The sequence below is a fragment of the Colossoma macropomum genome, unplaced genomic scaffold, assembly GCF_904425465.1.
Source record: "Colossoma macropomum unplaced genomic scaffold, Colossoma_macropomum, whole genome shotgun sequence".
Lineage (NCBI taxonomy): Eukaryota > Metazoa > Chordata > Actinopteri > Characiformes > Serrasalmidae > Colossoma > Colossoma macropomum.
In genome coordinates this window covers 16,898,266-16,920,017 of record NW_023494792.1, presented here as the reverse complement: position 1 = coordinate 16,920,017, position 21,752 = coordinate 16,898,266, and the positions used below count along the sequence as shown (strand labels likewise).

The 21,752-nt window shown below is 39.9% G+C and overlaps 1 protein-coding gene across 4 annotated transcripts in view; it reads left to right on the top strand.

Moving 5' to 3' along the window:
- tmem117 (transmembrane protein 117) overlaps positions 1-21,752 on the top strand; it is a 52,187-nt gene that overhangs the window by 15,905 nt on the left and 14,530 nt on the right. For all 4 annotated transcript variants that reach the window (XM_036576291.1, XM_036576290.1, XM_036576292.1 and 1 more), the window contains exon 3: positions 8,821-8,953. In XM_036576291.1, the coding sequence (XP_036432184.1) occupies positions 8,821-8,953 (133 nt within the window). The remainder of the gene's footprint in view (positions 1-8,820; positions 8,954-21,752) is intronic.

Sequence of the window (21,752 nt, the reverse complement as noted above, 5' to 3'; positions counted from 1 at the left end):
TCACATAGTCACATTGTAAGAATGAGTCTTAAAGCAGGGGTTCCCAATCCAAGTCTTGGTGAGCCCACACTATGCACATTAACTCACTAACTACTTAACATTGGATTGGAAAACCTTACTATAAAGTAATAATTAATAAATGATTCTTGGCTTTAGACTGCTGTAACAGTATATATGGTGAATAGTTATTTATATTCCAAACATCTCAACATCTTTTTAACCTCCCATTAAAGAAATAGTTGTTATTATTATTATTATTATTATTATTATGCATTTTGTCCCTTTCCCCAAGCCAAGACAAGTTTACTGCCTGAAGTTTGCTTCTTTAGTTTTACATTAGAGCTATGAGGGTAATGTAGCCAACCAATACATACACACACACACACTCACACACACACACACACACACACACACACACACTCACACACACACACACACATCCTCTAAACCGCTTATCCTTCTGGGTCGCGGTGGGGTGCTGGAGCCTATCCCAGCTGTCGTTAGGCAGAAGGCAGGATACACCCTGGACAGGTCGCCAGTCTATCGCAGGGCAGCCAACCAATAATGAAAGCTTATATTGCAACTGTTATCATCATGCAAACTGTATGTTTCAATAATTACAGACTTGCCTTAAATGGGGTCAAATCATGAAATAATCTTAAACAGACTTGCGTATGTTTTTTCTGATATTGTATCATATACTGTTAGCAATAAAAATGGACAAAAATACAGTCTTCAAGATGGCTCTGCTGCTGTTTTTAATGCCATTTATTAGTAGGTAACATGTCTTACCTGACCAGATACATTTGAGGGGAAAATTGTGTAAATTGTTGTCACTAAACTTTCCTTACTTTCAGCTAACTGTGAAAATGTTTTCAGGAGGTAAAACTTTGATTATTTTGAATCAACATGCTGCTTCCTGTAGCTCACATAGTTGTTAAACTTTTGATTACCATGAAATGGATTTTGCTTGTTTGTTTACAGTGGCCGTTCTTATTTGCTCTCAAAATGAACATTCACACCTTGACTAATTGACATTCTAGGATTTGGAAAATTCTTTTTATTTTTCTGTTGATAAAATTATCTTCATCTTTTTTGTAAAACCAAAAATACCATTTAAGCCTTGTTTGAGCAAGAAAAATCAGCCCACTGCATCTATGCTATAGGCAAAAACTAAACAGAAACAAAAAGGCAGTGGAGTGGAATTTGTATGACACCCACTCATCTAAAAGTAGGTATCAGGGTGAGTATGTGTTAAAGGTTCTATGTATATGTAAAGGTAATGTAAATATTGCATGCATTACATTATACGCCCCCCTTTTGTATACATCATGCCCTCTGTGTGTGTTTATATGAAATGGGTTCTTACCATGCTTATAGGAGTTATTGATGAGAAGAGGAATCATGCTGGCACACCGCTGCTCTCTGCTCGCTCTCTGTCTACAAGCTCCATCTGCCTCATCAATCAGCACAGAGCTGTGTGTGTGTGTGTGTGTTTGAGGAAGTTGCTGGTTGATGTAAATGCAGGTAAAGAGAGCCGGGGTGTGTGTGTTTTGCAGTGCCATCTGTGCTAAACTCTCATCACCATAATCTGTTTTAGCTTTTTCATTGGTGCAAGTAAACCCCCTTATCGTCATTATGTGTCACTCACTATTGTAGATTTTTACTGCATGCTGAGCTTATCTGAGCTGATGGTCAGCAGAAGGCGTTTTCCGGGAGGATTTTGGGGATTTTGATTTTGGGTAGAAAACCGTATGATGTTCAGTAGCGTGTGTATTGAGCTTGCAGGTTGTAACCACTAGATGGAAGTGTCTGCAAATAGGTGAGCCTTTACCAAAGTCTTGCAGCCATACTGTGTATTGCATCTATTATTGATAGTTGTCTAGTAATATAAACAATGCTACTTCAGACATAAACCTTTTAGATGTGACAACATTATGTATCCAGAGCCTTTATTTTAAAAACATGTGTCTTTCACATTTTTATCTCTGTATGTATGTATATATACATACCTACAAAACTCAGTGTTGAGCTCATCACAATGACGTATGTTCCTGAAATCCTGTGGTGTGAATGTATAAGTGAAACTGTACCTAAGGCAGATTTTTCTTTTCGCCTAACTGCTGATCTCTCTTTCTTGTCCTCCTTCTCTCTTTCTTCTGTGTCCTGACTTCAGAAGTGATATCGGTTCTTATCCTCCAGGTGGAGGTGCTGCACAAAGGCCAAAATGACAAGAAGCAGACGGCTGATTAATCTACAATCAGCTGGGTGGTCTTAATTACATTTAGAACCTTAGCACACACACACATGCTGTTTTCATCTTCCTAGCTTTTCTTCCTGTTGCTTTGTCCTTTTCTCTTGCTCTCCTTTTTTGTCTTCCCCTCTCTCTTTCCCAGACACACACAAACACACACTCGCACAAGTAATCAGTCAGATCTATGGTTCTGACACCGTTCACCTCCACCAGAGCCAAGACTTTGAACACCCAAAGCAATTAAGTTCATTCATGCAAATCAATCCAATTATGCAACTGAGACAAACCCCAAAATTACCCAAACTGGGCTTAGCACAGATGAAATGCTCAGGGAGAAGTCTAGCTGTAAGGGTTTTATGGGGACATAATCAGTACACATCAACAAGAGATTTGCAGAGATTGAGCTTATTGGGACACAGGATGAAATTGGTAAACATAATGACAAAATTTAAAATAAAAGGTTTTACTGTCACTGGGCGGTACAGCGAGGCATGGTACGGTTACTAATCCGAACACGGAACTGTTCGTACCAGAGTTGAAGACCCCTGGGGTTGCCAAATTCATGACAGGTATGCATTTATGGTGCCGTTTATAAAGGTGGTTCTTTAAGGGTTCTTTAACAAAGACAGTGGTTCTATACAAAACCATGAACCCTTAAAGAACCCTTTGCATGATTAAAGGGTTCTTTGCATCATGAAAGTGTTCTTCAGATTGATAAGGAATGTGCTGTATATGGTTCTATATAGAACTTTTTTTAAAGGGTTCTATATAGCACCCAAAAGGGTTCTTTTGTTGTTACAAGCTTGACATTGCAACTATAGAAGAACCCTTTTGGGTGCTATATAGAACCATATACAGCACATTCTCCATCAATCTATAGAACCGTTTCACCCTGCAACGAACCCCTTAATCATGCGAAGGGTTCTTTGAGTGTTCATGGTTCTATATATTTTCTTCACTAAAGAACCCTTGAAGAACCATGTTTTTTAAAGAGTGAATGGTTTATTTAGCAATAGAATTAACAACCAAATATGTGATTACAGGTTTGTACCACACTTTGATTACTGTGAAATGGATTTTGCTTCAACATGTCCTGCGGTTTTCATGGGTTTGCAACCATTCTGTGCCGTACAGTTGGTGGAAAGTAAAACATTGTGCTTTTCTGTGTAAATGATGTCTTCTTGCTATCTAAGATTTAAACAGTTCAGTAGGTTAGACTTTTACAAGGTCTAACAGTGTTTGTATTCAATACTTATGGTACTGAGGATGCTTGAGTGTGTGTTGTAGAGGATGGGCCCCTGTACTTTTCAGACTGGCTATGTCAGAATCGGGTCAGGGTGGACTTACAGAAGTTGAATGTCCTCAGCTGGCACTAGAACAACTTTTGCTCAGCCTCCTTGACAACAGAAGAAATTTTACTTTCCTGCGCTGGGTACTGCTGAAGGGAAAGGCAGGCAGGTGGCAGTCTGTGGAAGCCCATCTTCATTTAAACTGTTTGAGCACACGGCATTACACATGATGGACCGTAGTGTAATCAGCACATTTAAGCAGCTTGATCAGTGCATTATTGGAGAAGCACATGTTAATGTACATTGAGAATGGCTGGCTGTGTCAAAATCAGAAACATTTTATTGCCAAGTGAGACAATCACAGCATGATGCATGACTATTAGCGTGCAAGAGCATACACAACATATGCATCCAACATTCCAAGGTTTAAATAGAAAATATTTTGTCGCTCATGCTTCAGAAGAAAAGATAAGCTGCTGGGCAAACTTCCATTCGTACAAACAGGAAGATGCTGAACACACAAGACAGTGTGAAGTACAGTGCAAGGGCACTAAAATAATTGACACATAAAAGAGCACAAGATTATTTAATAAATACAGATGCATGCTACTGAAAATACAGGCCAATGGTTGTGCAGTTTAGGTTATAGTTTAACTGCTGTGTGGTGACAGTGTACAAGAACTGGCACAGGAAGCCTAATGGTATTAAGCCAGATAACAGAGTTATAAAAGTATCAGTGTGTAATTGAATAGATGGTCTAACAGTTGTAATACAAGCTACAAGCTGTAGTATAGTTTAGAAAGCATCAAGAGAAGTATAGAAAGAAAGGTGTGAGTTCGAGGTAGTCCTTCAGAAGATTGTTTCAGGGAGGAGACCATGGATGTGGAGTGTTTTACAGGCGACGATAGCCTTCTGTGGGTGGCTGTTTTGTGAAGAGGTGATTGCTGTGTTGGTTTGGGAGTGGTGTACATGTAAATCCTCTCAGGTGTCTTCCTTAGTCTGGACAAGTACATAAGGAGAGAATGGAAACAGACAGAAACTAGGCCTGAGCCGACTGATGATAGTATCAGAAATCGCTGATGGATTGCATCTATTTGGGTCATTGTCAAGTTGGCCCTTTTAAATGTTAGAAAACGCACCATCCGCAGCTATATGATGTACAAAAGGACATATGTCATGTAATCTGTGTTTAGTCCTATATCTGTACATTCTGATATCCGATACATTGTTTAGCTTTAAAACATTCTGTTACAGCACGAGGCAGAACTTCTATCTATTTTTTTATTAGCCATGCTGCAGCCTTCCGTGCATGGAAATTCCTTTCTCACAAAACCTAAACGTTGGCTTAACTTCTCATTCCCATGGGACAGTCATTACTAACACAGGTGGAAACCAGCTATCTACAGGACTGTGGGTGGGAGCGGGACAAAACGTTTACCTTAGCATGATTCTGACCAGAAACATGAGCATGTTTTTTTTTCTCCAGTTGAAGCAGTTTTTTCTGTGGCATTACTGCATTACTTGCCGTGCTGAAACTGGTTACTGGACAACAGTGCTGCAATTCTCCACTGAGAGGCTCCTCTCTCTGTTGGTAAACAGCAGCCAATATTTCAGGCAGTATTTTTCCTTTTTTTTTGGCTCTTACTTGCCTGCCACCATGGTGCCTCCCAATGATTCTGTGTTGGATCTATCAATGGTATATTGCACACAATCTCACAAGCTTAACAGGAACCAGAGAGTGATGGAGGTAGTGAGGGCACTTGAGAGTAGAAATGGGTCAGGGTGGACTTAGAGAAGTTCAGTGTCCTCAGCTGGCACTAGAACAACCTTTGCTCAGCCTCCTTGACAACAGAGGAAATTTTACTTTCCTGCGCTGGGCACTGCTTAAAGGAAAGGCAGGCAGGTGGCGTGCCTTCAGCAGCTTGACCAATGCGTCATTGGAGAAGCGCACGGTAATGTACACTGAGAATGGAACTGGAGTATCTTTAATTGTTCATCCTCATTTCCTTTCCTTGCATCCTTGCGTCTTAGCTCCTCCTTCTGACCGTGCAAGGATAAGATGTGAGAACAGAGGAATTGACACCAAATGAGACTTTCTTTACCTGTTACTAGGCTTAAAGGATCTGCCCGTAATAAGCACTTATATCCTATTAACAACTGACTTTTCACATAAGCAATGCTTTATTGAAATTCAGAAACATCTGGTGTTTGATAAACTTTCACTAAACTGTCCAATAAAAACCGCAGAAGGAAGGCAGAGAATATTGTACCACAGACCTGTGTCACATGCTACAATAAAAAAGACTTGCGTGTGGGATTGAGACTTCTGTGTTGAAATTTGCTTGTACAGTAAAGGATGCAGGAGGGGGTCCTTGACAGATTTGAATAGGTCAGTGCCAAACTGGCCATTCTGAGCCTGAGGGACCCAGTGTAATGGGCAAATAAATGGGTTGATCATGCCCGAGTGATGGCCAGACAGCCGTGTCCAGTGAAGAGGCATACGCAGGTCATAACTCAGCCACACAGCAGCCTTTAGGCTCATGAAGCTAATGCACGGATAAAAGCATTCCACAAGTGCAATTTGTAGGTCAGAAAAGGACAAATGTATCTATGTACAGCTACACAACTCAACCTCACAGGTAGATTGCATCTTTCTTAGGGTTTAGACAGACTCTTAGGACATTTTCAGTTTGTTCGGGGCAGTATCAGTCCATACGGGCGTCATGAATAATCTATTACTCTTGACCATGGACACTATAAGATGCTGGCACAGGCACATGGGAACTATGCATCTGCATGTGATGTACTTGTAAAGCATTAATGCATAATTAACCTTTAATAGTCAGTTCTTTTTTTAATTTAAATGTTATGCTTCACACATTTGACATATTTGCAGAGTGTTGCGACTAACCTACAGACTGTGGATCCTCTTAGCTAATGTCTCCAGCTCCTTTCTCCAGTAACCTGTTTCAGTACAGCAGGTAATGTGGTAACTCCACAGAGAAGCTTCATTTTTCTGCTCAGTGAATAATTTGTTCTTGATCGCAGTTTGGTTGTTAATGATATGATTTGGGTTTCTTTTGCTGTAGAATTAATAAATCAGCTATTAACAGCTAAAAAATAGCTTCTTGTTAAAAATAATACAACAGCTACAGCTTACTGTATGAAGTCAGCCTCTAGGCTACTGTTATTGTTGCTCTCCTTTACTGTTACTGTAGCTTAGTATTATTATTAGGCTATTAATAATAATGGACTCTGTCTTATCTGTTTTTATCAATTTTGAGGTAAACAAAATATTAAAGTTGATCGGCAATCAATTCATGATACTATCGTGAGTCGGCTCAAGCCTAATGTAGACATTGAGGAGAATGAATGAACTGTTCTTCTTTTATAAAGTGGTGAAAGAAGTAAAGTTCAGAGGAAGAGAAATAATCGTTGTTCAGAAATTAAATGTGAAAGAGTGCAATAAGGTGTTAACCTACATATTGCTTGAAAAGGAAACTGAGTGACTGTACACTACGGAGTTCGTGGGGTCGGGGGGTTGTTCCTCCACTGAGGGGCAAGGATATTAAAGCAGTAAAACCTAGTGTTATGGGTATGTTTAGATTTTAAGGAAGGATATGTCAAGGGCCTAAAAGTCAAATTCTTAAGCTGGTGTGCAGAAATGTAGTTCTGGACCATGGTGCAGAGAGATAGTGAGGAGCTGAGCCCTTTGAGGCCTTGTATGTGCGAACCAGAGCTTTATATCTGATTATTGCTTCCACAGGAGCCAGTGGAGTGATCTCAGCAGAGGTATCACATGGGAGAACTTCAGGAGGTTATGGACCAGATGAGTCACAGCACTCTGAATGCTCTGTAGAGAGGAAATGGAATATGATGGAAGGCCTGCATGGAGGGCCTTGCAGTAGTCAAGTCTGGAGATGGCTAGAGCTTGATCAAAAACTTGAGCAGGTTCTGCAGTCAGGAAGCATCATATTCTCCTGATGTTGTGAAGTAGGAATCTTCAGGATCTCGTGGCAGATATTTGTGGTAGGAGAAATCAAGTCGATCGAGGTTTTAAAGCCCTGTCTAATGGATGGATTGTGTCGGAGTAGTGATAGAGAGATCCAGTGTTAATGTGTGCTTTGCAGGTAGGTTAATGAGTTCTGTCTTGTCCAGTTTACATTTTAGGTGATGGGTTTCCATCCACAAAGAGACATTAGAAGGACAGTCCAGTGTTAGTGAGAACTGAGTTGGTTGATGGAAAGGAGAAGTACCACGGGGTGTCATCTTTGTAGACATATGAGTTTGTCACTGATCCCAGTGACTTAGTGTACAAGGAGAACAGAGGTGGACCAAGAACTGACCCCTGGGGAACTCTAGTAACACTGCTGAAGAAGGTAACGGTTGAGCACCGAGGCAGCAACGTCCATAGAAAAGGGGATGTGCTTGTGGACTAGGGGGTGTCCAGAAATGAAAGGAAAGGACAGGAAAGAACAGTGCTGGAAGACAGCATTGGCTTTGTTTATCCATCGTAGTTGTGTTTTTATTCTGTGCTATGCATAACATTTGCAAAATTATTAGGAAATTAAGAATTTTGAGAAATATTTTGCTCAATAATTGTTGTGCCTAGCTATAAGCAAGGTCCCACACAATGGTACAACTTTACGTGAACAGTAAATTTCCATGAAACATCAAGTCAGAGGACAAACAGGACATTATTATGCATTCAGAGCAGCTGCATTGCTATCTGAATCAATCTCCCCCTCTCTGAGCGAGAGAGAGCGAGAGCATTATCCTGAAATGATTTGATTTTTTGCGATCATTTGATTCTTCAGGGAAGAGAAAAGAAAAAGCTTTACAGGTTGTGCGTGTCAGAACAATCTCTGTGATCATATAAAGTCATCACAAATCCCAAACAGGAGATCACCAAGCGCATTATGAGGTGACGGATCTGATTGAAAAAATGCCCTGCAGAGCGCTGAAGAGTTTATATAGTCCAAAACCCATTACTGCTAGACGAGTCATCATTAAAGTAAACTCAAAGTGATAAACTTGATCTGAATACACAATAAAACTCTTAAACACGAGTACTTATTTTCACTGCTGTCTTATTCATAAGTGCTATTACCTCTTCATCAATGTAACCCACAATGATGAACTCGTATGTAACCCATACTGATGAGCATTTTCATTGAGAAATGCTGCTGAAGACTGTTCGCATGAGTGCTGAGAATATTGTCCAGGTGTGCCGTGGGCTTTGTGCTTATAGTGGACCCCTCTGTCTGTGTGCACTAGGCCGGTACCTGCGTCTGAAGATGTTCCGCGAGGACCATGGCTCCTGGATGACAATGTTCTTCAGCACTATCCTCTTCCTCTTCATCTTCTCTCACATCTACAACCTCTTGCTCCTCATGACTGGAGGCATGGGGTAAGACTTCATATGTTTTGTGTACACACTTCTGTGTTCCGATATTCTGTGTTCCGTATGTGTGTGCTTGATAACGAATGATAGAACCACAGCCATCATCAAATTATTGATAATTAAATAGAAACGAATAGAAACTGTAAATACTGAACTTTGTCAAGAAGAGCTCTGGAAATAGTTAAGCTAATTCACTGACACACATCAAATCAGTGTTTTGTTTATTTAAATGTATTCTAATGTTAGTTTTTTTCTTTATTTAGTAAATGTTTCCTGACCAGAGACAGAGCTTTACATATCTCAGATGGCCTAAGATGTTTGCACAGTACTGTATGTCACAGTCATTGTTTTTTTTCAGCACTAGCATGGCTGTGACTAGTGTGTGGATGAATTACCTTAAGTTTTCTCTTAAATGTAGGCACTCATGCCTTAAAGATTGTAGCAGTCATTTTGGCTCCATCATGTAAGAAGATGGATGCCCCACTGAGGGCCCATATCTCTTTACTTCAGTCGCTGTTTCACGCTAATGTCTCCGGTTTCTGACTCGACTCACAGCTGAAGAAGGACGTTTCATTTCTCTCTCAGATTGAGTGTGTTTGTGTGAGTGTTATGACCACGATACATCTCTCCAAGGTTACTCTCAGTTGACAGAAGACACACCAGTCATTTATGTGCATAAGGCCTGATGGCTGTCCTTTTTTTGTCTCTCACCATAAAGCACTTTCAGACGCTTGATGACACAGATTTTAGAATGTTTTTAGTTAGGATTATTTGTTGGTGCTCTATCAGTTTTGTACATGTGATCACATTTGTTAAAAAAGCCACATTTGTTATACATGTTGTAAGGCCTTTACACACCAAGCGCTGTTTATTCGGACAGCAGTACATTCATTAGAGCATGTGTAAAACAGATGGTATCTTGCACACTAAATGCAGTTTTTCAGACTGGGAAAATGCAACATTATTTTATTCTTGAACTCATTTTATAACATGAACTCAATAACCAATCACGTCGTCTCTGGTGTTGGCATGGCATCAACCAAGATGATGGATCAACTGTGCCCCAACAACTAGAAATTTTTCATACTTTTATACTAGAATCTCCAAAAGCAGCTCAAACAGGACTCAAACTGATGTACAGACATAGCTGTTAAATGCGGAAGCACTTAAACTTTCAGCTTCTGAATGAAGCGATGAAGCTCTCTACGCTACTACGCTAAGGGCAGTTTGAACTAATCAAACCTGTTCTTTGTGTTTAAATTATTTGACTAAATAAAAAGAAGCAGAAAGAAATACTAACAGATGACAGTTATTTATTATTAATAGAATAGAATAGAATAGAATAGAATAGAATAGAATATATTTTTTCTGGACAGGCAACTCAAATCCAGGGAAATCCTGGGTGAGTGGCAACCCTATATGCTGCTTGTTTGTTTTTGGTTTTTTTTGTTTGTTTTTTTGTTTGTTTTTCATGTTTAAATGGTTAAGATGTAAACAAAGTTGTTCAGAGTAAGTCTGGGCAATATGATGATATTTATCGTTATCATGATAAATTATGTCACAATGTATTTTATAAAGTATTTTATGGATATTGTGCTTAAAGAACACTGAACAACTGCATGTTTCATCACCAATAGAACATAATTAGTCCTGTTTTTAACGTTGAATAAAAATCATTGCGCTTATTTTTTCAAATGTACTGTGGTCTTATTATTATCAACATTACATATAAAAACATATCAATTATATATGAATGTAATAAATGTAATGGGTTCACTGAGCATTTTTGATAGTAAATAAAATGGCTATATTTGTGTTGTAGATATCACAACCCCTGGTTCCTATCACTACCACTGGAGTCTGTATGTTTCTCCACAGTTTAATTATTTCACATCAAACCACTCTGAATGACGTTGTTTGTGTTGCAACGATTGAATTGTGCAAAAAATTTCAAATATTTTATTGAATTTCCCTTTAACACTGATCTTATTGAAATCAGTTGTGTGTAAATGTATGTTTTAATGACTTTCATGTTGTTTTGTTTTTTAGAATGAAAACCGATCCGAGCCCATTTGTTGTTTTCCTCATAAATTTTGTAGCTTGTTTGTCCACTCTGGCCTGGAAATGCTGGTGTTGTGATGTGTGCTTTGGGTCATTTAGTATGGATTGTCGAGGGCATGTTTCTATGGTGAGCTCGTTTCTCACACACTCTAAGCCTTGACAGAGACATCTATCATAGCCACTTGCTCCGACAAGGGGAGAGACAGGAAACACATCACTGAGTATCATTAGTCAATGAAGAATTGATCTATAAATGCAGAGTGATACGTAAGAGTAAATTGCATTATCTTACAAAGCCTTTGCCAGTATTCTGATTTACTAACAAACATGCAGAAGGAAGTGCACTCCTCTAATTGCAACTTGTGTTGCTTTGTTGTGGTTTTATAACAGCTTAATTAAATTTGGCCCAACAACCATTATAGTCTTTATTTAATCTGCCACCCCCCTCACCTCCCCCCCAGGAAGCCTAAAACACAGTTAAATCATTTGCTGCACATCAGTGCCAATAGGTGGCGCTGTGACACAGCATGTGAGTCCATCAGCTTACAGTCAGAGTCTCCTCCACCGTACCTCTCTTTCTGATCTGGACTGCTCCTGCCTTCTCTCTCCTTCTCTCTCCCTCTTTTCCCCTTTTCTCCTGCCCATCCTGTCAGGGTCTCAGTGAGGACTTTTTACTCTGTCTTGAGAAATTAGTGTTTACACCTGTGTAGACAGCAGACACGTAGGGGGCTCAGCGTGTTTACTGCAGGAGACCTGCTACAAACAGAGCACCACACAAAGGGGGGGGGGAGAGAGAGAGAGAGACTTCAATTTAAAATATTGAATATTAAAATATTTAAAATCTCATATCCAAAACTACACATATTAGAGATGTAAATTTGTTTTCTATTCTTTTGATTAGCATGTTTAGGGATAAACAATAGTTCATTTTTAAATGCGTCAGGATTCTCTCCTGAAAGACTAGGATTTTATATAGGCTTTGCGTTTTCCACTGTAAAATAAACACACACAGCCGGAGACATTGTGAAATGGGGTATTTGTCACCACTTGGAAGAGGGAAGAGGAAAAATGAAGCATATTTTCATGTATGTGTGTATATAAATATGAATGAAATAAAAGTCCTAAAACCATAGCAAACACTACTTGTTAATGACATAAAAAGTCATAATATAGACTATAGAAAACTAAAGTCAGGGTGCATTAAAAAACGTTTTATTATTGCATCTTGATGCCCTGAATCAGAATCGAATCCTGAGGTGCCTAGAGATTCTCACCCCAAATAATCATGCTTCTTAAGTATAGGCTGTCTCTCAACACCTCTCCAAACCCCCGAAGAGAAAGAGAGAACTACAGAAAGAAAGTTGGCTTAGAACAAAAGTACGAGAGGAAGAAATGAGATTCTGGGCTTGTGAAAAAAACAACCGAGCGCGATAGAGAGAGGGAAGAGTTCCGGTTCTAATGATGCAAGGGAATGTTTTAGATGTGTGTCCAAGTATTTTCCCAGGTTGTTTCAGTCTTTTCTGTTTCCAGTATATGGTGCTGTTGACTCAACTGAGTAAAATCATCAGGATCGAGTTTATTCAGTGTCCAGTTGAGTTGCGGTTTGTTTATTTCATGATATAGCAGTAGCTTTAGTTGCCGCCTGAAAGGCAGTACAGTGTCACACAGCGAGTTTGTGTTCATTTGCATAACTTTTGTCTCGTGCTGTCTGTCTGGTGTTTCTGTAGGTGTGTTTTTCTTTGTTAAGGTGAACTTCTTTTGTCTGCCTGATTGCTCTTCCTCATTGTGTAGCATACGTGTGGGGCTTTGTTTCATTTCCACTCTATACATTTGCACATCTGTGTGTCTGGGCTTTTGGATGCTCCTCCTTTTCTAGCTCTCTAGGTGTGTGTTTGCGTGCGTGTGTGTTTCTGTCTTCCTGCTGCACCTCTCTCATGTGTGAGGCCTAGAGCTGTCTGTCTCACCTGCTGTCTTTCTGCTCAGACAGCATCTGTTGCCTCTCATCTCATCTCATTGATATTCTTTTATTCTCCGTGACCTTCCTGCCTGCAGGGGGCCTATTCACCCAACACCCCTCCACCACTCGCACAGAAATCACATTTAGGCAACAGAAGTGTGCATTCGTCCTTGCAGTTTCTCTCTATTAAATAAGTCATATTAGCATTGCACATTGGATTAGATTTTAAAGGTGTGTCGGGTTGGATTTTTTTGTAGTTGAATGTCTTTAAGAGACAAGAAATTGGTTGCTACCCTTAAATGGCAGTCACATTCATTTAGAGCTGGGTGATATTGTTAAAACAGCAGTTTTTCTTCTTTTAAATTACACTAAATTATAAATGTTAACCAGACACAGTTCAGAATTCCAGAAAGGATTTTTTAGTTTTTTTTTTTAATTCTTATTTCAAAAAACGTGAAGCTCCCAATAAATGACAGTACAGCACAGTTAATTATCAGGCCCCAGATACCATGTGTAAAGTGCAAAAACAGAATAAAGACACCCCTCATTTCTTTAATTTTCAGTCAAAGTGGTCTTTAAGTACAAGTGATAAATTTTTCAGCATCAAGAAATAAAGAAATAAAGCAGAAAACACATTTTTAACAGACAGTTACACGAAAACCTCATCAAACTAAATATAACACATTTTTGCTTTAGTGTGTCCACACTTTGCATTTATTACAGCTTCCGTTCATTTGAGAGACTTGCTTTCAGTGTTTCAAAGAAATCTACAGAGATGTTTTTCCCAAAGTTCAGTCTTATAAGTTGGTTGCATTTTCTGCTTTTCATGATCCATGTAATCCCAAACACATTCAGTCTCGTTGAGATCTGTTTTTACATCTATTTTCCTATGACTTTCCCTGTTCCTCATGCAAGTGTATTACCTTTTTATATATTTTATATATTTTTCTTCAGTGTTTTCTTCAGAAATATCTCCTGAGCCATGAATAACTGGAACTTAATGGCTATTTTGACTGGAAATTAATTAAATGGAGGATGGTCTCTGACTTTTGTATGGTAATGCATAATGCTCCTTATCTGTTAAATGCATCAGCAAAAATACAGTAAAACTGAAAGGCAATGCAGTTTGCCAGTATCACGGTATACCATTATAGACGATTTATCACCCTGCCCTGCATTTACCTCAGTAGTTCTACCTCTCTCTAAAGCAACATCTTAAAAAAAAAGTCCCACCTTTGGACTGTAAACCTCCACTCTAATAGAGCTCAATAGAACACCTGGATTGGCTGTAGATAGCCTAAATAATGCATTTCTGATAGATGCTGGAATTACTGTAATTCTGCTGAACAGGGAGTGATGATTTTTAAGAAAAAGAATGACTGCCACTGAAATAATGTCTATTCGCTGCAAGGGTGAAGTCTTACTCCCCTGCACATTCAAGATAATGCTGGGGGTCTTTAGTGTCTAGCCTGACTAACGGCTGAATGACTGATGTAGCGTGTCTAGCCGTGCCAGGGCTGTCGCACAGCAGCACAGAGCGACTCATTCTGATTCAAGGCAGAACATCATCACGGGACGGTAACCTGCACTTGTTGGCTGGTTCCATCTCCGTCCCATTTGCTCGCTCGCTCAGACTGTCAGATCAGAGGCCCAAGCACAATGAGGGGAAGAGAGGAAGTGAGTGAGTGAGTGAGAGGGAGGAGCAGACCCTCTTCTTTTTTCCTCATCATGACATCTTAAGGCATCCATTATGGGCATAAATCATTTGCTAATTAAGCGGTGTTATTTAATTAAGAACGCCCGGTGCATGGAGATGTCATTAATCACGCCCGATTTAGAGCCATGCAGTGTCTGCGCCTGGCGGAGGGAGGGATCTGCAGGGACCCTGTGACACATCTGCAGAGAGGGGGGAGAGAGCGAGCTGGAGAGATAGAGAGAGGAGGATAAGAGGATAAAAAGAAGGTGGGAGAGGGAGGGGAGTGAGAGAGGAAGCTTGATTGAGAAGGGTGTGAATGATGGAGAGAAGGAGATGATAAGGAGGGGGATGATTAAAAAAATGGTGGAGGAAAAAGAGCGAGAGAGCGAGCGACAAAAAGGGGGGGGGCGGAGAGGGAGGAAGGGAGGAGAGAGACAGAGGGTGTACAGCTAATTTTGCCCCCACTGTTCTGAACTGGAGAACGGAGGGCGAAGCAAGGTAACTCACTGGAACTGCACAATATGTCGTCTGTTAGTCTCTGTGCTGATGTTGGCCTTTGCAACACTGATATCGCTAAATGCTTCAGTATGCAAATGAGCGCTTGAACCATTCACAGCTTAGTTTCCCAGAGGCATCTCAGCACAAAGAAGATTCTTAAATGGTAGAGCGACCATCACACTGAACACTCTCTCTACCAGTCAAGAGAATCTTAATTCTACAATGCTTTTGGGAAACTCAGCCCAGAACGCAGCCCACTGTGTACTGTGAGAATCTTGACCAATCACAGTCACAAATGAGTGTTTCTGTGGGTGTTTTGCTGAATATAGATAAGTAAGTGAGTAAGTACATTTTACTCATAAAGCACACTTAAAGCAAAGGTGACTAAAGTGCTGGACATAAATAGAAAAAAATGAAATGTTGGGTGCAGTGGTGATGGGAACCACACATCTGAAGATGTTAATGCCTCTAACAGTTCCCTCACAAAACACTATTACATGAGATGGCTATGAATACACTGCCTGAGATTTTATTTTCCAAAAGTTTTGAGAAGATTTTGTTCTAAAACGTATTTTACAATCTGTTAATGGGAGGAGAGGTACATGCATAGTCCCTAAAGTATTTTATTTATCATTATTTTACCCCTGCTTCCCATCAACACTACTGTAAAGAAATCTGAGTCAGCAAGTTTCTCTGCAATTAACCATTTCACACAAAACCACTCTCAATGACTTGGTTTATATCGCAAACCAATAATTTATGCTGAATTGTTGAAAAATCAATAGAATTCCCTTTCAAGCTTCTATGGAAACTGTGGAATTGTCAGAAGTAGATGATCTAAAGGCCTCATAGACCTAGGAACAAAGAGTAGGTCTGTAATGTAGGAAGGGGCAAGCCCATTAATAGCCCATTTGAAAGCAAGTATAAACATCTTAAAATGGATGGACAGGAAGCCCATGAAGAGCGGCTAAAACAGGGGTAATGTGGTCCTGTAAGCAGCCTCGTGGCCACATGCTGTATTAATTGAAAGCCTTCTTAAGTCCTATATACAGAAAACTGCAATAATCTAGACATATTAATGTAAACCAGAAAAGTTCATTAATTTGGTCAAACTAATGCAGGCCAGTCCTTAACCATGTCACAGTGTTGATTCAACAGTTTGTTTTTAATACATTGCAAAGTGTATCACTAGAAGTGGATAACATAGCAAAATATATCATAATACATAGTCATCATATTTAGTTTTTCTGAGGTTTGATACACTGGAACCAACAGAATACACCAGTAATGCCACATTTAAACAGAATGCACATAGTGCCACATTTAAAAAAATGCTCATTTTTTTCCATTCAGTGTCTCACATACTGTATAATACTATATCCAGTTAAGCAGGTCTAATTGTCCTGTCTTGGACTCCCGGCATTGTTGACGCAACAGTTGACTCAAACCTTGCACAACTACACCACCTCAGGAGCCTCCTCTGAAGCTCTTTTTAATGATACATGTAGTTGGTCAGCATTGTAGAAGTAATAACAACCTAAAATACTCAAAATAGCTTATTATGCTGTAATTTATCCTAAAAACAGTATCATATTGAAATGTCACCCAACTCTACGCAGTGCTACCGCAACGTATAGCACCATAACGGCAGTACTAGTGTTTTGTTCACATTGTGCAGCTGTAATTGGTAGTGATAACAGGGTTTCTTCTGTCCTGTCTGTTTCTCTAAACCTCTGTCTTAAAGGACTTGTTAGTGGCTGCTGCAGCAGCGCTGTTCGTAAGGAGGGAGTGCAGTATGGCTGGGAGTTTCAAGGCGACCTCCTGCAGTTCAGAATCTGCCTGTGATTTTCTTTCCACACCTTATAAACACAGTTATAACATCGCTGTGCCTTTCTCTCTGACACGCAGATGCATGAACGCACAAACGCACACACACATGCTCTGTCTGGGTCTCTAGATAAATGTCAAACTGATGGCAGCAAGGGTGAGGAGAGTGACATCCATACGCTGTGGTGTTGGAACCTCACCACAGGATCAATACAGAGTGAGAGAGAGAGATAGATAGAAAAAGAGAGAGAGAATAAACCATGTTTTGTCTGCAGTTTATCTCATCCTGTGAGGGGGCCAGGGGGGCAGAGCAGGGCAGATTTAACAAGGTCACTGGCGCCCTGAACTGCTGAGCTAGAGGCATCTTGACCTTAGCCTGCAAAATTGAAGACCTCAGTCGATGATGGATGTGTTGTTTCTGCTGCGACTCCCAGTGAGCTGAAGTTAGAGACAATTATCGCAGGCAATAACGAGTGTGGTGTATTTCGATATTAATTATTTCTCACTTGTTGAAATAAGCAGAGGAATTCTGTCAGATTCTGAGCTTTCAAGCAACATCACATTTGTGTTTGTGAGTAGTAGGGCGTGACCGATATGAACATGTTGTGGTTGATGTTGATGTTTTTTTCAGCAGCTAAAAATTCCAATAAGTGAAAAATATAAACTGACGTTTGTATATTTTTATTACATTTGAATTTTATACTCCAGTTATTGTTAAACAGTGTTTTGCCACAAATAAAATTGTCATGCTTCTTAAACCTAAATAAGGAACTCACATTCTTAAATAATCTAATTATTGTAGTGTTGGGGGTGGAGCTACCCATATTATGGTTTTGGTTTCAATCAATTACCCTTTTACTTTTACTGTTTTTTTTTCTCTTTATAAAAGTGTTTTTTACACTAACGCTTGTTATTCTTGTGCTGAAGATTAGGTTTGGATACATTTTACATGTTATTATTCTATCCATGATAGTGTTTTGTGTTCAGATTGACCAGTTCATACTGTGTTGCTGTCATACAGTTAAACAGAAGATGAGTCATTTTGGGTTTTGCCCTGTTTTTGGGAGATTGGAGTTTGAATCCCAGCGAAAGTCGTCAGTTACCAGTGATATTTTTTGCCGATACCAATAAAGCCATGAGTCTTCAATATTGGCCGATATTATCAGCCAACCAGTATATTGGTTGGACTCTAATAAGTAAAAGAGGAGTTTTTTTCAGGATTATAATTTCATCCAAAGTTATTACATACAGCTGTATATACATTATTATTATTTATTACATACAGTTGTATTTTGTGGAAAGAAAACAATCTTCTGCATTTTTGTGATGCTTTTGTCATTTCTTGACATTGAAACAAACAGAAAAAGTCTGAAGTGCAGACTCAAACCTGTCGATACAACATGTAAACTAAATGTAAGTTTAATTGGTTGTGCTACCATAATTAAATATTTTATTGCGTAAATATGCTTGAATCGCATTGCAGAACAACAGTAACTCTTTTGCTGAGGGTTAACTTGAGTTTCAAACCTGGTATAAAACTATGTGCGTTTAAAAAAACTGTTGTAAGAAATAAAGCAAAGGTGCATGATAATTATGCAAACAAGCTGTGCCACTCATCTTACTTTTCTGGTACAGCAGCATGCTTAAGTTTGACTTTTCTCATAGTTTTCTTTGTGTTCTCCTAGTCTGATTGAACTGGGACCTAGATTTACTCCTTCCAGCTCCTTCTTCCCACAAAAACACTACCGCTGAGGCTAAGTAGGCCAGGGGGAGGGGGCTGTGCTGAGAGGTGTGGCTGCTGTGCTCTCACAGGTCAAGCCAACAGGAGGAGTGCCTGTTCTGTTGTTACTGAGACAAGCGGAGGGGGTCCACTGGGAATAGCAGATGCACATATAGCTAGAGCTATACATCAAGAGCAACATATTGTGTGGGGGTGAGAGAGAAAGTCTGTGCGTATGTGTGTGTCGTGCTTGTATGTGTGCCAGAGAGAGAGAGAGAGAGCGAGAGAGAGAGAGAGAGAGAGAGAGCGAGATAGTACGTACCTCAGGCCACAGGATCCTGAATTACAACTCAATATTCCTATCATATTGAGTGTGGCTTTACAAGCAGGAGATATCATAAATTAAACTGTTCCAGCTCTGTTAGCTGTCAGCTTAGCATTCAATATTTCCCATAAAACCCAGCTTGACATTTCTAAATATTGCACTCCATCCAAGCCCCCCTGAGGGAGAGTAAGGAAAAAATCTCTGTGTTCATTTACATTTGGTTTGAGTGTGATTATTTACTGCCTAATTGCTTATCATAAACAGTGCTAAACACATCTCCGTGTGCTGGCTGATTGGAATTGTAAATAGAGGGGACGCCTGCGATAATGAGATATTGATATTCGCACTAGCTTCATTCGGATTTGTTCAACTCAGACTTATTAGTTTATATTACATGCATTTTTCAGTGAATGCATTTCATGCTTAGTTGCTCTGCTTCTCGAAAAACTAAAGGGCTGATGAGGGCTTTGGAGACTTCCAGAGCCAGTGTGGTGTCACTGTGATTGAAAACAATAAAACTGGTTGATAGTGCAGTGGCTGTAACAGTGCTGCATGGACCTGCCTTCTAGTGAAGCATAGAAGAGCACTGAGACACCTCGCCAGAGAACTGCTTTAAAGGTTTTTATTTTGCAAAAAAATCTCATTTTGCTGTAAACGTCGTTGATCAGCCAAGACATATTTTAGTGTCTGTGATTTATTTTGTTTTGCACTGGAGCTACATGCTATTTCGGTAAAAATAGCATTGTATAGCTAAAACAGTAGTAGCAGTCATCTCAAAGCCTGAATCTAATCCATGCTTTCTCCATTTATAGACAACAGCAGGCCTATACACAGACATTTTGGGTGGCAGAGACTCAAGGGAAAAAAGGACAACCTGAACATGAAAAAATGCAATTTATTTCTCAGCATATGGCAGACATTATCCATAGAGACAGTATTTTAGAGGAAGACAAATGTAGTGTTAGGAATCTTATGTCAAGCCTAAAATTATCCTTCTGTTAGAGCAGCGACTGAACAGCAGTGTTCTGCATATGGGGTGAGGATGTTATCCACTACAGTATATAACCAGTACAAATCAGTAACTTGTGACTTTATTTAACCATATGCTCTCTCTAACAGGTCCACAGTGAATCATGTGGACCTGTTTCTTTTCCATAAATACTTGTTTCAGTAGGTCAGCACCTCCAGCGTTGCATGTACACCACCAGAGGGCGCGCCCAAGAGCAATGAATTTCACAGAACCTGAGCTGACCCACTAGCTCTATTCACTGTGTAATGAAACTAATTGATGCTTTTGTTGTGAGATTGTAAAACTGTAAATGTTGAAAGTGGACGTTAAAACGGTAGATGCCTTATAGACATTTTAGCCTAGCAATGTGGTATTTAATTCAGCAATGGGAATTACAAGGTAAATGTACCTAATAAACGGGTAGCTCAGTGCCATCTCACTCAGTGAAGTCTGCTGTGTATTATTTTACTTTGTTAACATTACTTGGAAACACAAGTGCCCTAACGTGCCACACACACGACTCAGAAGTCTTAAGTAACTTAGTGTGGCTAAACTAATCTTGATCGCTTAACTTAGAAAAGATATTTCTCTGCTCTCAATTTTACATTGACAAGCCAGCATGTTTCCACATCATTCATTGAGCAGGAAAGAACTGACCTCGTGTAGAATAAGATGACTGCCTTACGACGACTGTTAACTCCAACATTAGCTAGCTCATGTACTGATTTAACCCACAGTGCCAAGAAAATTTCCTTTTGCTTTCAAATGAGAAGGCAGTTTGCTTAATAAAAAAAACATGTTTATGATTTATTTTACAGCATATGTAATACAGCATATGTAAAATATGTGCTCTTTGATCTGCTTCCTTTGTGCTACTGAACTTATAGTTTAGCCATGTTGTAAAAGACGACTGACAAGCTGATGTGACAGCAGTTCTCAGGCTAAAAAGTGATTCTCAGTGGTCGCCATTCAGACTGTAAACAGTACCTAAAGAAGGTAATTGAGTGGCTAGTTTTTTGGTTCCATTGTCAGCCAGCTAAATCCTTTCCATCCTGTGGCGTCTTCCTTTCCAGTCTAAACACAGCATGTTTCGCCGCCTCGCTGCATGGGCGAGTGTCAGCTTTCTGTGTGAGCTTAGTCATATGTACACTGCGCATGCACATACTTCTGTGCTTGTCAGTATTAGCTAAATGTGTTAACTTTGGACATCATCAACTCTTCGTTACACCAGGGCCAATCGGCACTGAAACAGCTTTTGATCAGTAAAGGGGGCAATATAAAATACAGTTGCTACACTGGCTGACCCATAGAGCACTGGTACACTCTGAGGGCGAAAGGGCAGGGGCACAAGCCTGGACAACAGTGTCATACAGTGACAGAAACCACATAAACAGGATTTATGAGCTGGACTGGTATTGCCCCCTTGGGATTCAATGAGAGCTGTTTGCATTGAAGGACCATGTTGTGGTGCAGATAGACAGAAAAATGAGTATTTAAAAATCACAAGTGCTGTCAAATATCTGGAAGCCTTCGGTCATCGAGGCTGGTTGTTGTCTTTAGCAGGAGAAAAGGCTTTATGAGTGAGAGCTAAGCAGCCAAGCACCAGGTTGATGGAGACTGAAGAGGTGGCACATGCATATTAATGTGCATGGCTGGTGCCCTCCAGGCCTCGTGGGCTTACGGTGCAACTGGTAACCGCTGTGGTTGGACAT